General features: G+C 44.9%; 1 protein-coding gene across 3 annotated transcripts; it reads left to right on the top strand.

Moving 5' to 3' along the window:
• The first annotated feature begins 165 nt into the window (after window positions 1–165).
• On the top strand, window positions 166–14,364 carry ZMAT3 (zinc finger matrin-type 3). Of its 3 annotated transcripts, none has more exons than XM_083868502.1 (6): window positions 166–896; window positions 4,570–4,895; window positions 6,379–6,498; window positions 8,204–8,370; window positions 8,482–8,582; window positions 9,571–14,364. In XM_083868502.1, the coding sequence occupies exons 2-6, from the start codon at window positions 4,626–4,628 to the stop codon at window positions 9,780–9,782; spliced, it is 870 nt and encodes a 289-aa protein (XP_083724628.1). In that variant the 5' UTR covers window positions 166–896; window positions 4,570–4,625; the 3' UTR covers window positions 9,783–14,364. The 3 variants fall into 3 exon arrangements, with proteins under 3 accessions (XP_083724628.1, XP_083724629.1, XP_083724630.1); XM_083868503.1 differs by having other exon boundaries at window positions 166–900; XM_083868504.1 differs by lacking the exon at window positions 166–896 and adding an exon at window positions 1,123–1,187.
• Window positions 14,365–15,390: the final 1,026 nt, after the last annotated feature.

Here is a 15,390-nt window from a genome sequence, read left to right as displayed (position 1 = left end):
CAGGGAGATGTAGTGATAGGACAAAGAGGAATGGCTTTAAACTGATAGAGGGCAGATTTAGATCAGGTATTAGGAAGAAATATCAGGTATTAGGTGAGGACCTGGCACAGGTTGCCCAGAGAAGCTGTGGCTGCCCCATTCCTGCAGTGTCCAAGGCTGGGTTGGACAGGGCTTGGAGCAACCTGGGCTTGGAGCAGCCTGGGCTGGTGGAAGGTGTCCCTGCTCCTGGCAGGGGAGTTGGAATGAGATGATCTTTAAGGGGCCTTCCAACCCAAACTGTTCTATGATTCTATGAATGTGGTAAATGGATTTTTTTAAAAAAGATCTAACAAAAATTCCTAACAATCAGTGTGTCTAACCAATGGATTGCCAAGTGGGTCTGCTGATGGCTACTGTAAAATCTGGCTGATGGTTTCAGCCTGTAGCGACTCCTCAGCACTTTCCCTGTTCCAACAAAAGGGGAGAAAAATCAACAGAAACTCCATATGCTTTGAAACAGGGTGGCCCAACCAGGCGGGGTGAGGCCTTTGGTGGCTCGAGGGGGAAATCATTACTCATTTTGGCTAGGAGCAGCATGAATAAGGTGGTGTTTATATATGCAAATCAGGCTCATTGTAACGTCAGGGGGAAAAAAAAAAAGAAAATTAAAAAAAAAAAAAAAAAAAAAGAGGAAAAAAATACTAAATGCCTTTGTACAGAACCAGGGGTCAGGACTATGTGAGGCGGCTCCTGGAGGGTGTTTTCCCCGGCGATGCCCCGGGGCGGGGGCGGTTCGGAGCGCGGCCCCGCCCAGCCCGGCCCGGCGGGCACAGCCCCGTCCCGCCCCCGCCGCCGTCACTTCCCGCAGCTGAGTGCGAGCCCCAGCCCGGGCCCGGCCTGGCTCACCCGGCTCCGCGGTAGGTACGGGCTCTGCGGGGGTCTGGCAGGGCCGGGGGCGCCCCGGGGCCGGGGGATCTCGGTGCCGTTCCGAGCCGCCCGGGGGATGCGGGTGCCCGTCCCTGCTCTGTGCCTCCCCGGGATGGTGCGGCGGTGCCGCGGGGTTGCGGTGATTCCCAGGCAGTAAGGTAGCAGGGCATGTTTTTTTTTTTCAGTTGCTCTCCATCCCCAGGACTGCGAGGCAAAGGGCTTTGCAGGAATGCCTGCGAGCAGTCGGGATTTACAGCCCGGGGTCTGACAGCCCCGTTGACGTAAGGGATGGCTCTGAGTTGTTAAATGTGTATCCTCATCAGGCGGAGGGTCAGGGCACCTTAGGGGAGAGCTGTGTGTGATGTGTGTGTGTGTTTGGCGCTGTCTCCGGTCCCCGCAGCGTTATAAAACAACCCTCCTTGCAGGGTGAAGGGTGTAGGCCCAGCCCGTGGCCAAAGGAAACTTTCTGGCACATTTGCAGTAAGGAATGTCCGTGTATTGATAGACAAGCGAACTTGGGAAGAAACGCTTCCTGTCTGTTTGACAGAGCAGTGAAACTCACGGCTCCTTCACCATTTCTACAGCTTTCATCTCTGTTTTTAGTCGCCTCAGCTGCATTTAAAAAAGCCAGTTCTGGTAGGAACACATGGACTTCTCACTGTGGTTTATTCTTTTCAGCAAGGAAAGCCACGCCATGCCTTCCCCATCCTTGGATTTGAGGCCAGAGCAGCTCCTTTCCCGGCACTGGGGAGGAGGTTGCTCCCCTTTCCATGGGCATTTCCAGGCTGTGGCACTCGGGGCAGGGAGGTTGGGTGTCCTCACTCAGTGCTGCCCTTGGGATGCCCCAAATGACAGGAGGGAGAAGGGCTCTGCACCTGTCCCCCCTTTCACCCGCCCAAGGACAAGTGGCATGGGGTGGGAGTGTGTCCTGGCATGGCTGGGCTCTGGGAGGTGCTGTCCTGAGGCACAATGACTCCTCAGCTCAGCCTGGGGAGCTGCAGGTCCTTATCCTGCCTTGGGCTCTGCTGGCTGGGGCTCCTGGTGATGGAGGTGCCTTGTTGCTTTGCTGTGTCGTAGGGGAAAGATTTTACAGCTTCTCATATGAAGGGAAAGGAGGAGTTAAAAATGTCCTTTTTCCTTCTCCTGGGCAGGGTAGCTGTAACAACCAGCAGTGGGGGATTAAAGGGGCCTGTAAATAAGCTGAATTTCGGTGGTTGTTTTTCTTTCATATAAATAATACCAGTAAGAGAGAAATTAACATATCTTGAGCAATTTCAGTGATTAAAGATCACTGTCAGAGGACAATCAGAGTTATGTATATTGCATAAGCCAGATCAAGAAGTCTTACTATTGAAATTGCTCATGCAGCCTTCATTTTATCTTCAGACAACTGCTTACTTTAAGAAACACGAAATGACCTTAAAGATTTTCTAAGAATATTACATTATGCCTCTTCCCCTGTAGATACAGATCTTGTAAGCACTGTGTCCTCTTGTATATGACAAATCCCATTTGTGACAGTTGCAAGAAAATGTGATGCAACAAACGCTCATGCAGAATTAACCAGGTGAATCTCAACTGCCATTTACTGTACATCTCTTTATGTGGCTCTATGTAGTATTTGGCTATAATTTACTCTCATTTTAAGGTAAGAGGCCCATTTATTACTCATGTAATAAAACTCTGAAATTAGCTGGCATGCTTACCTGCTTGCATGGTTTATTTAAACAGCCTTGATAGACTTGTGTTATGAATATGAACTTGTTCCATCTGTAGATCCACAGAAATTAATTAGACTGTCTACAGAGTACTAGTTGAGGAAAATAAAAAGTTGTCTTCTGTTCCTTTTAATCAGGGTGATATGTGCTGAAAATAGGAGAGGGGTTAGGTAACACTACAGAATTTACACTGCTGATGGATGATTTGCAGCACCATTCCTGTGTGTCCTCTTCCTTCTATGTGGTGGATTCCAGCTCTGAAATTTTGCAGAGCCTTGGTGGTGGAGGAATAATATAAACATGAAAACTCATGGTGGCTCTGTTACTGCCTTAACACATTGTCCCCAAGCCAGTGCATGCTGCTTTTTTTTTTTTTTTTTTTTAATAATATTTATTTTTTTCCTTAGCTGTAGTTATTAGTCATAAGTGAACTGCCTCCATTCTTGAAATAGAATAAATTTCGGTTTGAGATAAATGTTTCAGAAATGTTTCTGTCACTTGAATGCTTTAGTCCCATTCATTCATTTAAATTATGGGTTTTTTTTCCTAATAGAACACAGATCTCTCTGAGAAGAGAGATCCAAAGATAATACAGTACCTAAAATTGCAGGCATCAACTGGGATTTTCTATAGCTTGACTATAGAAGGTATTTATCTTCAGCTAATTTTAGCAGATTGAAAATCCCGGAAGTTATCCCAGATAAATGCTATCTGCTTCTTCAGGTTCCTAAATGCCTTTGAAGTCCCTATTTTTAAAAGCAACTCAGGAACATAATTCCTTGGTGGCATTTAATTTACTTTTCCCTAATTTTCTACAAGTGTTGTTTTAAAATGCAGATGTGTCTCATTATTTGCTTAAACAAACGAACAAAGCCCAGAGCATAAACATGGTTGGTACCAACACAGCCCTAGCTGGGAATGATCTGCAAAGGCCAAGATTATGCTTCTCTTGATCTCAGCTGGCACTGAACAGGATTTGTTATGATAAGAAGCTAATAAGACATTAACAAAAGTAGCTGTGCTTTAATTCATAATGTGACTCCTCTGTATTATTCTAGGGATGTTCATCTGGGCTGTAGATGTGATTTATAAACTTTAATTAAATAAATCTCTCAGAACCTCTTGTTGGAAATGTGGAACTAGTTCTAATAACTTGAATTAACTGAGATATAATTGAATAAAGCTTAATATGAGATAAGTTCTCCAATTTGCAGAAGAAGATGTAGCTTTAAATGTTGCATTGCTTGTAGTTAGTAATGGAAATGTGAAAAATAGCTCAAGGTCATTCAAGAAGACCATGGGAGAGAGCCCTTGGGAGCTGGCTGTACAACAAGGTGTGCTCCAGCTCATTCCCATTCTTTCTCTTTTGTTGACTTACTGGAGAAAAGCTTTTCCTCAGGAGAATCTTTATGAGTATTTGAGAGATAAATGTGTTTATGTGTTTTGCATCTACCTACCTATATACAATAAATCTCCTTTGAAACATTTGGATCCTTGTAAATGATCATTGCAGTAATCCACTGTAATATCTGTTTAGGTCTTGGAGAGTGAGCTTGTCCTTGGGGCTTCCAAAGGAGGGTGTGGGTAGTGGTTGTATCCCTCCACTGACACAGCTCTGTGTGCTGTGCATGTTGTGTGTCCCCACCTCTCGTGGGCATGGAACAGGGGGGAGAGTGTGCTGTTGGCAGGTGCCGTGGGTGTTAGGAATCTTCACCTGCCAGGAGGGTGCCAGGGGACCCACTTCTTATACAAGTGTCTTGTAATCTGGCCCTCGTTGTCTGGGATGCTGCTGTTCCCGTGGGCGGTACTGTTGCAAACTGACTTTATCCTGCTTGGCATTTTGAAAAGCCTGAAGTAGAGGCAGTGGAGTTACAGGAATTGCCCCTGGATCCTCAATGTTCCTGTTCTTGTTGCTTATTTCAGCATTTGTGTCTTTCTGATCTAGATCTGAAGAAGACTCCTCCTCCTTCAGCAGTAGCATGCCCATAGCCTTCCTGGCCAATGATTCTTCTACAGCAAGCAGGACTTCTTCCTCATCCTGAGAAGCCTTCATCCCTTCCTATGTCAGTGGCTACAAGGCCAAGAGCCAGCTCACCACTGTCCCCACCAAAGTCTCTCGGACTGGGGCCTTCCTTTCATCACACACAAGAGGAGGAACTTGCCAAGGTGGTGGAGCAGGACCCTATGCTGGAGGAACTATGTAAGCCCCTGTGCTGTAAGCTTTGCAATGTCACTCTGAATTCGGCCCAGCAAGCCCAGGCTCATTACCAGGTAAGGAGAGCAGCAGGAGGCTCAGCTTTTGGGGCTGCTGCATCTGCAGCTTGTGGAGACGTTCCTGTGCCAGCATGAGCACTGCCAGCAGCGTTGCTGTGGTAGCACAGAGGGAAGTGTGGGCTAATGCAGGAGGACTCACTCAGCTTCTCCAGGGGGTTTTGAGTGCTGCACACCAGCAGCAGCATTCAAGTTGCTCACCTGGAGCTAACTCTGCACCACCTCATGGGCTGAAACTGTTCTGTAGACTTATCTTCAGCCTGCTTGGGTTTGTGGTTGTCCAGACATGCTGCAGTGCTTTTGTTTAAGGTGGTGTTACTGGAGCTTTTTGCAAAGACTCTGTCCATGGAGATAGAGGAGTGGTGCCAGGATGGCATGGGTGAAAAAGCAGACACTTGTGATTTTTCCTTTGTCTTATGCAACCTGTATTTCACATCTACACTAGTTTAGTAAAATTGGCCTTCTGATTCCAGACATGATTTTGTGAGGCCTGGATAGGTGTTTTCTGCTGAATCCAGCTGTGCCATTAGGAAAGGGACTGCTGCCATGTGTTTAGCAGGGTCTCCTTTCTGAGGCAATGCACAGCACTGATCTGGTGGGGCCTTTTATGCAAACACTCTCATCAGCTGGGGTGGCTCAGATCAAAATGGTTTTGTTTGAGCTGGTCTTGTTTAGTTGTCTGAAATAGGGTAAGGACTCTTTGCATATGCTTCTTGCCTTTCATTTCCCCATTTTACTAGACCCTCTCTGCCTAGTGCTGTGTTTGCATGAGTATTGGAGATAGTGGTTTTCTCCACCAGTGAATTCAAAAGGTTGGTTGTCCATAACCAAAGGACACCAGACCCAGATTTAGGTTTGCTGAAAAAGTGGTATCCTGCAAGTGAAGGGGTAGGTTGGATTGGAGTTACACTTTTAACATCTTATTTCTGCAGAATTTCTGCCATGAGAGGACAGAAGTGAATTTGTACATAACTTGCATTTGCCTTACTATGCATCCACAATGCATATACATAACTTCACGTTGTCCTATCAGGTTTTCAGAGCACCAAAAACAATCTTGGGGTATGTTTTTCAAGAGAAAATAAAATACAAAGTGGGTTTTTAAGTTCAATATCATGTTTTAACTCAAGCTTGGAGTCTCATGAATTCTGTGTGTGTTCAGGCTTATCAAAAAACTGCAAAGCAGTTGATAGTCTTAAAACACAAAATACTGGTTTTAAGTGAAATGGAAACAGACTAATTGTAAACTTACTGAGAAAATCAGCTGAAGAGGAGGCCCAGTCATTCTAGGTGTTGAGCATTTTGGAGAAAGGGAGGAGTACCTGCAATCTGTTAAATTCTGAGCTGTTATTTTCTGGATGACAGCTCCTTTACCTGAGCTGCCACCTTCATGGGCACTTTCTCATTTCAGTCTCTGGATCCTTTGTCTTTCAGAGTAAGATACTATTATTAGGACAGTGATTAATCTGGGTTGTCTTTGCAGGGTAAAAACCACAGTAAGAAACTCCGGAATTACTATGCTGCCAACAGCTGTCCGGCACCTGCCAGGATGAGTAATTCTGTTGAGCCTGCCCCACCTCAGGTTGTCTCCCTTCCAACTCAGGTAAGACATGGGAAGGGGACTGAGATCATGGTTGCCTGTCACCTAGCCCCCAGTAAGGATAACTAGATCTTAGGCTTTGAGGATTACCATGGGAGTTGGGAAAGAATTTTCCTTGTGATGGCCCAGGATGGTGGAAATGGCCTGTTGTGAGCTGTTTGCTTTCCTTTGAAGATGCAGATATTGATCTGCCCTTGCAGCACAATGTTGGACTTCAAATGTTCTATTTCTGCCTGGCAAATACTTTGATTCCTAGTTAAGTCAGATGTGCTGCTGATTATAGCTGTGTAAGGGCAGGTATAAAACAGCATTGCTGGAATTGGATTTGGATGTGAGGGTGTGGTATCCACTCTGCACAATCATCCCTCTGTTGTGTGAGGGAAGCCTACATGGAAAAAGTGCTTTGGTGCTCCTACACCCATTGCCCAGGGCTGTTAGCTAATTCCTCTTTTGTTGCTCCTTTTGAAGTGCTCATTCCTGTGTGCAGAGTGAATGGATTGTTCCCTCAGTGATCCAGATTAATTCTGTTTTGGGCACATTAGAGGCAGGAGAGATGGTTTTTGCTTTCTCCTTCTAGAATTCATCCCTTGGGATTGTCATGAGATGTGACAGCTAACCTGGCTTTTGCCTGTGACTGTGCAGGGAAGCACAGCTGGGCCACAGGGATTGAAGCTGTGCCTGTCAATCCCCACAATGTAAGCCTGTGTTGTCTGTAGGGAAGCAGAGAGCATTTGCAGAGTGGCACATTGTTCCTGGCTATTGTAAATTGGCTTTGCAGCTCAGGGGTGTGAACTGGGATGGGGTGAGGTCCAGCCTGGAGCACGGGGATGTGGCTGCTGTACCTGCCAGAGTATCTTATGGTATGTTTTTTAATGGAGGAAACAGCCCATGGCAATAAAATTATCCCTCTGGGGCTATGTGAGGGTTCACCTTGTAAGCTAGAAGTCAGAACTGTGTGTCTCTGAGTTTGAGCAGTATCAAAGGGGATGTGAAAGAATATTGGCTTGTCAGGTGCTGCAGTGACATGGCTGCATGAATCACTGCTGCTGCACTGTTTACAAAACACTTTTCCCTGCATGTTCCCTGCTGAGGAGGCATGGTTCCTGCCTGGATCACTGTATGTGGTCTTGCTCCACAAGGCAAGGTGTCCTTCATATAGCAGGAGCTACTCATGTGAGACTGGGTCCTTCCTTTGAAGTCTGGATCCAGGTGTCCTCCTACCTGAAGGTTAAAGATCAGAGGTTTGGCAGCTTTGCTACTGTTTCTTTTTCCTCTTGCTGTGGTCAGGGAGCTGTGTAAAGACAGGGTACTGTGCAGAGATTAGGTGGACTGTAAATAAGAGAGAGAAGCACCTCTACATTTCAGTGGATCTTCCTCAGTGTGAAAGTCACTGTTCATCAGCTCCCAGCAGTTAGGAGGAGATAAATCCTTGCCGTGATGTAAACAAGCCTGGGTGGCTATTGCAGAGCTGATTGTTGAGATTGCTTTTCTTTCCACCTCAGGCCAGGAATTTGCAGGCTCTCCTGGAGGCTGAGGCAGGAACAATGAATTTCTTGTAAGAACACTTTGGGGAGGACTTGAGAGTGTCCTAATCCATGGGCTTTAATTCCAGCTCTCCTGCTGTCTGATGAGGACGGCAGTGGTCTCAGTCCCTGTGATTGAAATATTTCAGCGATTTAACCCTTCTGTGGTTTTTTTTTGCTGCTAGATGGGATCCAGTAAACCAGGTGGCCGGGTGATCTTGGCTACGGAGAATGATTACTGCAAGCTTTGTGATGCCTCATTTAGCTCTCCGGCTGTGGCACAGGCTCACTACCAAGGGAAGAACCACGCCAAGCGCCTGCGTCTTGCAGAGGCACAGAATAACTCATTCTCGTAGGTATTGTTCAACCTCATGCTCAGGCTGAAAGCGTGTGGCAGCTTCTCTGGCAGTCCTTTTGTCAGAAAACTCTGAATTACAGCTGTTCATATTTGTTTAATCTGCAGGGATGCCTCAGAACTAGGCAAACGAAGGGCGAGGAAAGAAGGGAATGAATATAAGATGATGCAGAACAGAAGAAACACATACACAGTTCAGAACAACACAGGTAACTTGGAGCTTGCATCTATTCTGTAGTTGGAATAGTAATTAATAATAAACAGACTTCTTTTTCTTCTGTTTCTGAGGTCTGTTTTAGCAGAGTCAGGTCATGAAAGGAGCTGATCCAAGCTCTGCTGATCCTTCATGTCTGCATCTTTTTTTTCCCAGCTGCTAAAGTTGCTTTGTTTTGTCAGCCTGCTTGTTAGTTCTTTTTCTCAGTTTGTAACTTAATTTACCATCTGCCTGTCTCTAAGGCTGCTCTAAGTGGTGACAGTTTTCCTGCTTTATTTTCTTGGCAGGTGGCCAGGTGCTTTGACTCCTGCTGTGGCACATCAACCTGTACTTGCACTCCCATGACCAGAATGAGAGAGCATGTTAGCCTCCCTCTAGGACCATCTGTTCCTAGCATAGAGTCTATCTCAGGTGTTAGATACTAACTTTGCCTCTTTACTATGATTTAAAGAGTGTATTATGGTCTCCAGCCAGGCATCTATTTCTCTTTTTCATTTTAAGTTGTTTTACAAGCACACATTAACTGAAATCCTGATTCCTGGTGAGGCTTGGTTTGTTTAATCGTGTCATTCTAATCACTGTTGTGTGGAAAAGATAAATCTTCTGAAGTCCTATTAAATATAATTTTGTGAATTTTAAACTGAGGCAGCTTATTTTTAATCAAAAGACTGTTCCGGTTCTGGAATTAGATGGTTAAGGAAAAAAAAAAAAAGAATTGATTCATTACTTAAATGTTTAGACTCCTGATTTTCAATAAGACTAGGGCATTAAGCCCAGTCTACTACTTTATAAAATTCCAAGTGCTGCCCCGTGTGCTGTAAACAGCAGAGCAGTTGTGGGGAAAATAAGGCTTGACTCTAATCAGTTAAAGAAATAAATCTTTATCTGCTTCTCAATCACTCACTGGGCTTGGGCATTGTCACTGAGCTGCCCCAAGCCCTGATTTCCTCCAGGCCAACCAGCCTTTTCTGTCCCCTCCCCAGGTCCCTACTTCAACCCCCGCTCGCGCCAGAGGATCCCCCGTGACCTGGCCATGTGTGTGACTCCCAGTGGCCAGTTCTACTGCTCCATGTGCAACGCGGGTGCCAGCGAGGAGATGGAGTTCAGGCAGCACCTGGAGAGCAAACAGCACAAGAGCAAAGTGTCCGAGCAGCGCTACAGGAGCGAGATGGAGAACCTGGGCTACGTCCAATGACCACCTTCGGCAGTAGTTTGCAACTAGAGCAGCTTGTCTCTCGCCTGCTGTTTGCCCACATGCCCTGCTTTGTGCTCCATTGGGTAGGAGTATGCTCTCGAGCTGTACATGTAACACCTGCAAACTTTACTGGTGTGGTTAGATTTTTTTTCTATCATAGTCGGCAGGATGATGCTGTGCAGGACATGAAGTATTTTTTGGTGTTTGTTTGCTAATTATCTAAGGCTCTTCATTGTGTTGAGTGGCGGGGAGGAACTGTGTCTTCTCCCCAGCCTTCTGCATGAGTTTGCAAAGCCCAAGAAGTGCTGGGAACTTCTGTGGTTTTACCATGTGGGTGGACCATGTGCAAAGCCCACTCCCCTCTTGGCACGCCACAGAGCAGTGCTCCAGAATGCCTCCCTACAGCAGACTGTGTCTCTGGGCAGCTTGTAAAAGAGGGGCAGGAGTAGGGCCTGTGAATGTGTGAATTAGGTGATGTACTTGTCCACACTTTGCTGCTTCTGGCCCCCATTACAGTCCAGAGTAGGTTCTTTCCACATCCTTGTAGAAAGGCTGTGCATACCTCTTCTCCTTGGAGGGTCTTGCCTCCTACTGCTTCCTCTGCAATGCAGATTCCATTCTGAACATCTGACATGGATTTCAGCTGATTAGCCCCATTCAGAAATACTCTTCTACTCTTGATATTGTTGCCTGGACACCTTAATATACCATGGGTGTAGCTCATCTCCCTGAAGAGAGTCTCTGTGTTCAGTGACTTAATGAAGTGAACTGGAAAGCAAACCTGCTCAGGTGAGATGTGCTGTGCTCTGATTCTGCCTTAGATTGAGTCAGGTTGAAAATAGATTGAAGGAGCTGTCAGCTGTAATTTTTTTGCATGTTGTTGTAGAAGAGAGCAAGAGTTGGTCTCTGGCCTGCAGTCCTTGCTCTGGAAGAACAGGGCTGCTTGGACTCTGGGTAGCAGATACTGCTGTGTCCCACTTCATGCCATTCCCTTGGCAAAGCCTAATGGGTGTTTATAGAGCAAAGATGAAACTTCTAGCTTTGAACTAGAGCTACCAATATTGGTTGACTTTCCCCCCCTCATTCTTTTTGCATCTCAGGATGGGTTTTAATTCCATTCCTTGATGTGAATTTGGCAGTTCTAGGGACCATCAAAAACCCAAAGTTATGTAGGATTTAAATGTCAGGGTGATGATTGTTTGAGTACCGGCTTTTTGGCCTCATGGAAGTATTCAAGAAACTTGTTAAGCAACTTTTTAATTGTAGACAAACTCAAAAGGTGTGTGTGTTTGTTTTGATATTCCTTAGCAAAAGTAGGAAGGGGATAAAGAGCAGAAGTAGAGCTGTCAATTATTCTTCTGCTTATTTGGGTAGCTGTGAGGAGCTGTGCTTGGAGTCCAGTTCACAGTGTCATTAAAACATGGTCTCCAGTGGCAAGTGCAGCAGGTAGGTGGCTTTTGTTGGACCTGATCCCCCACTGTGCTGCTGGAGCTGTGCACTGGTGTGGCTTCACTGACTTCAGGGGCAGGAGCAGAGAGAGGGTCCAGGAAGCACCATGGCTCATCTCTCACCCCCCTTCAGGCAGCTGGAATTAGATGCAGCTCCATTAGTTTCAGTAGGATTTTACCAGGGATAAATTGTACCTAGTGCATAGTGTTGAAGGTAGCTCTCCCCATTCCTTTTATTGCCATTCTGATCCTGCCTCTTGCATTCCAGAAGGACTTTCTGCTTGCCTTAAAAAATGAAGAATGAGTAACAAAAAAATCCAGATAATCTTTATTCATCTTCTTAGTCGACCTTCAAAAGGTTTGTTGCACTTGGCTGCTCTTCAGAAATTGAGTATTGTATTCTTCAGCTCCCTGAGTGAGCATCAGGGAGCCATACCCCCCTGAATGCAGCCCTCCTAAATCCAGGCAAGGTGAGTGTTTGCAAAATAGTTGAAAACAACCCCCTGGATCATTCCATGCTGATCCTTGCCCTGCAGATAGAGGCAGAGGAATAGGTGTCCTCATGAATGGGATTCCTTCCCCTCCTTTGTGCAAAACTCAGTCAAATGGGGTTTGTGCCCTGGAGCACGTGAGAAAGTAGAGCAGGTGCCCAGCTTGTAGAGCACTCACTGAATAGTTCTGACAGCTTTGTAAGTCTGTTTCTTCTGTGCTTTCCTGCCCCTGCCTGACCCTCTGTGTAGCCTTGAAGAACATTTGCCTTTCCAAAATCTCTCATCAGCCTTTCCCCCTCATCATTTGTACTGACAGAAGGGCTCTGGTTTTCTCTTTGTGTCCTGTCCTTTGGTTTGCCAGTCTGACACCCCTGTCCAGAGGGACAGAGGGAGTTGGATGAGCTTTACCACAGTGTGCTTCAGCACAGTGATCCCTGCATTATGGTTAGGCCTCCTCTCTGGCTGTAAATTAAAGTGTGGCGTTTCCCACAGGCTGCAATTAGTAGCAGAAAAACAACCCTTTGTGAAATATGAGCTGGAGGAGCTGTAGGTACTGGTGCTGTCTGGCTTATTGCTAGGGTTGAGGAGGCATTTTTGCTTGCTTTCACGTGTCCCAAAAATCAGCTCTTCACCACTTAGCTTTGGTTACTGCTCCTACTCCCAGGCCAGTCATCTGCTCCTCATTGGCATTTCCAGTGACTGCTGGAGATGTCAAAACCTGCTTTGCTTCAGCTTTGCAGATGTTCCACAGCACAGCAATGTGCTGGTGCTTTTGTGAGGGTGCAGGGGGCTGTTCTTGCAGGCTTCTCTCTGCTTGGGGCTGAATCTGGTTTGGAGAGGTGTCTTCACACTGCCCTGAACAGAGAAGCCTGAATCTGCTTTGTTCTGTTCAAGGGAGTACAAGTGAATGTGGTTATCCTGGTGATTTCAGAGTGGTGGCTTGTAGAGCAGGTGTACAGCAGGCAGTAGGACTCAAGTGACAAGGCAGGACAGATTTCCTCTCTGGAAGGAAAGATATCTTGCTGGTAGAAGCAGCTGAGACTCACTTTGCCCAGTCCTCTGTTATGGCCCTTCCTGCAAGCAGCCAAAACTTTGCTCTCCCTCTTCAGCATTGCCTAATGGCTTGTGATCTTCCCACTCCCCTTTCAGCATAGGAAGTTGCTGACTGCAGAGAGAAAACACCCAACTTCCCCATTATCCTTAGGGTTCAGGACAATCCAAACTCATACATGTCAGCATTAGATACTGAGTAGATCCTGATTTTATTTCTTTTTGTGAAAGGTGTTCTCCAAATCGCTGTTGAAAAAATACTAAAAACGTGTTCTGGGCAAACCCTTTTGACAGAGGTGGGCTGGGGAGAACACTGTACAGCTGAAGTGCCATTTTCCAGACCCAATTAATCTTTTTCTCATGTTAAACCAAGTACCAAACTCAAGAAACAGGACTTCTGTGAAGCTGTCACATTGGCCAGTAGGTTAATGACCTTTGCTGCTAGACACAAAATGTAAATCAATATGTTCATATTTATTTTACTGTGCTGACCACTAATTGATTTGTTAATATTTAAGGCATTATGCTCTAGGTTGTTTTTAAGTGGAAAAATTCTACATTGCACTTTGCTTTTGGATCAGAACAATTATTTATTGTATTTGTGAAAATGTTTTTCCTCCCACATAGCTGTTGTTTTCTTCTCTGGATGCAAAAACCCAACCAAACCCAAACAGCAAAACCCACTCCAACCCCCCCCCAGCCAAATCCAATCCGTGGATCTTTGTTTCTTTTCATGCTAAACAAAATGGGGATTTCCTTGCAACTTCTTATTAAATGTCCATTTCCAATTTATTTTTCCTCAAATGATTCCTTTGCTAACTCGGGATGTTATTTTTAGAGACATAAAGTTCATGCTTCATTTAAACATTCATTTTTTTTAAGGCAAGGAAGCAAACCATGTGGAATCCACGAATTTGTGAGGAGTATGAAAGTGATACTATTTTGTTTGTATTAAGCATTAGCTGTTGTTTTGCATTCTGCACTAATGAGTAAATCTGTTATAATCTTGCCTAACATTGGTCTATTTTTGACTTTTTGCTTTCTTCATGCACATTAAAAGGAGCCCTGAAAACTTCTGTGGAGTTGCTTAGGATGGTCATCAGTGTAACAAAATGCAGATTTTTTTTCTGTAAAGCTGCTTATTTCCTTTCCTAGATGCCCATTATAGGGCATTAGAAGGGAAAGCTATTGCCATAAGCATGGGTTCATATTTTAGCTTACTAATGCATGAGGTCCTTTTGCTACATTACTTAAGTGATGCTCTCACTATAACCTATGGGAATCTTGCCTGGGTCAGGAATAAATGAAATACCCAAGGCAAAGATGTTACGTTGGCTGGGGCCAGGCAAGGTACATTGCTAAGTTTGTCTTTTACTCCTCCATTTGGATTACAACACTCTTACGGTTTTGCTTTTCGAGGACCATCTATCTGGTTCTGTAAGGATTTGGTCTTGCTCCAGCTGAAATAGTTTGAAGTACCTTGACTTTAGTTGAGTTAGGAGCAAGGCTTGAAAACATTCAGGAATTTCTCACTGCTGATGTTTTGTATGTGTTTTTATTTTGTGATTTTTAATTTTTTTTTTTTTTTTTTATATTTCACAACCACATATACAAGGGTGCTCTGGATGAGATGGAGTTCCATTGCTGATTATGGAAAAACAAATGCCATGGTTGCCAAAGGCTAACAGAAAGTGGAGAAATATGGACCTGGTTTCTTTGAAGTTAGTGGCTGAGCTTCTTTTATTTTGAGCTGGGCTTACCTTCATGAAGTTGGAAGGGAAAATAAAATCCAGTTTGAAGTGAATGTGGTCAAATAGTAGTTCTGGGAATCTCTCCTTTGAAAAATGTATCATAGCTAAAATTGTGTCAGCTTACCTGAAATATCTGCAGGTAAAGAGAGAATTGAATTTTTGAAAATAAAATCAGTTTTTCAGTTTGTATTTTGCAGGGAAAAAAATACTTGATTTAATTTCCTTCTGCATCTGTCCAGCAACATCATTTGCAAGTGCTTTGAACATGTTTCATCTAGAGCCTTCTTGTCAGGTTGTTTTGTACATTTTTCCTTATTTCCTTTATGTTGTACTGACCCCCGTGAGGGAATACTTGATGAAAATGAATTTTTTTTTCTTCATTATATAATAAACCATCTTGCTCTTACCATTGTACAGCCTTGATGTCTGGTATTGCTACTGCTCATGGCTGGACTGGCCAGCACTGAGTGCAAATACATGAACATGTTTTCACACACTGATAAAGAAGGATAATTCAGGGTAGAATTTGTTACTCTGGAGGAGGGTCAGCATAGTTCCAGCTGTTAGGGAAAGCCAGCTGAGAGCTCTCTTGGCTTTGGGAGTGCTCAGCATCTGACAGGACAGGAGTCAGGAGGAACACAAAAGGCTCTGTTTCTGTCTGTGCTTTCCCCTTGAGTGGACATCACAAGCTCTGCAACAGCCCCAGGCTGAACCATGGACTGACTTTCAACTCTGACTGTGAAAAGGTGGGGACAAGCTGAGCCTGACACTTACACATCTGCACATTTTTTTTTACCAGAGTGCTGTTTCCCCCTTTCATTACTTGAGGGCTCCAGAAGAGCATATGCTTATGCAGCATAAATGACTT

Source organism: Zosterops lateralis (genome assembly GCF_965231275.1).
Source record: "Zosterops lateralis genome assembly, chromosome: 10".
Lineage (NCBI taxonomy): Eukaryota > Metazoa > Chordata > Aves > Passeriformes > Zosteropidae > Zosterops > Zosterops lateralis.
The sequence above is the reverse complement of the archived record's forward strand: the minus strand, read 5'-3'. Positions and strand labels throughout refer to the sequence as shown.

Coding starts and splice junctions, on each gene's coding strand:
- ZMAT3 (XM_083868502.1), top strand. CDS start 4,626: ATGATTCTTCTACAGCAAGCAGGACTTCTTCCTCATCCTGAGAAGCCT. Junction 4,896..6,378: donor AAGCCCAGGCTCATTACCAG/GTAAGGAGAGCA, acceptor TTGTCTTTGCAG/GGTAAAAACCACAGTAAGAA. Junction 6,499..8,203: donor TTGTCTCCCTTCCAACTCAG/GTAAGACATGGG, acceptor TTTTGCTGCTAG/ATGGGATCCAGTAAACCAGG.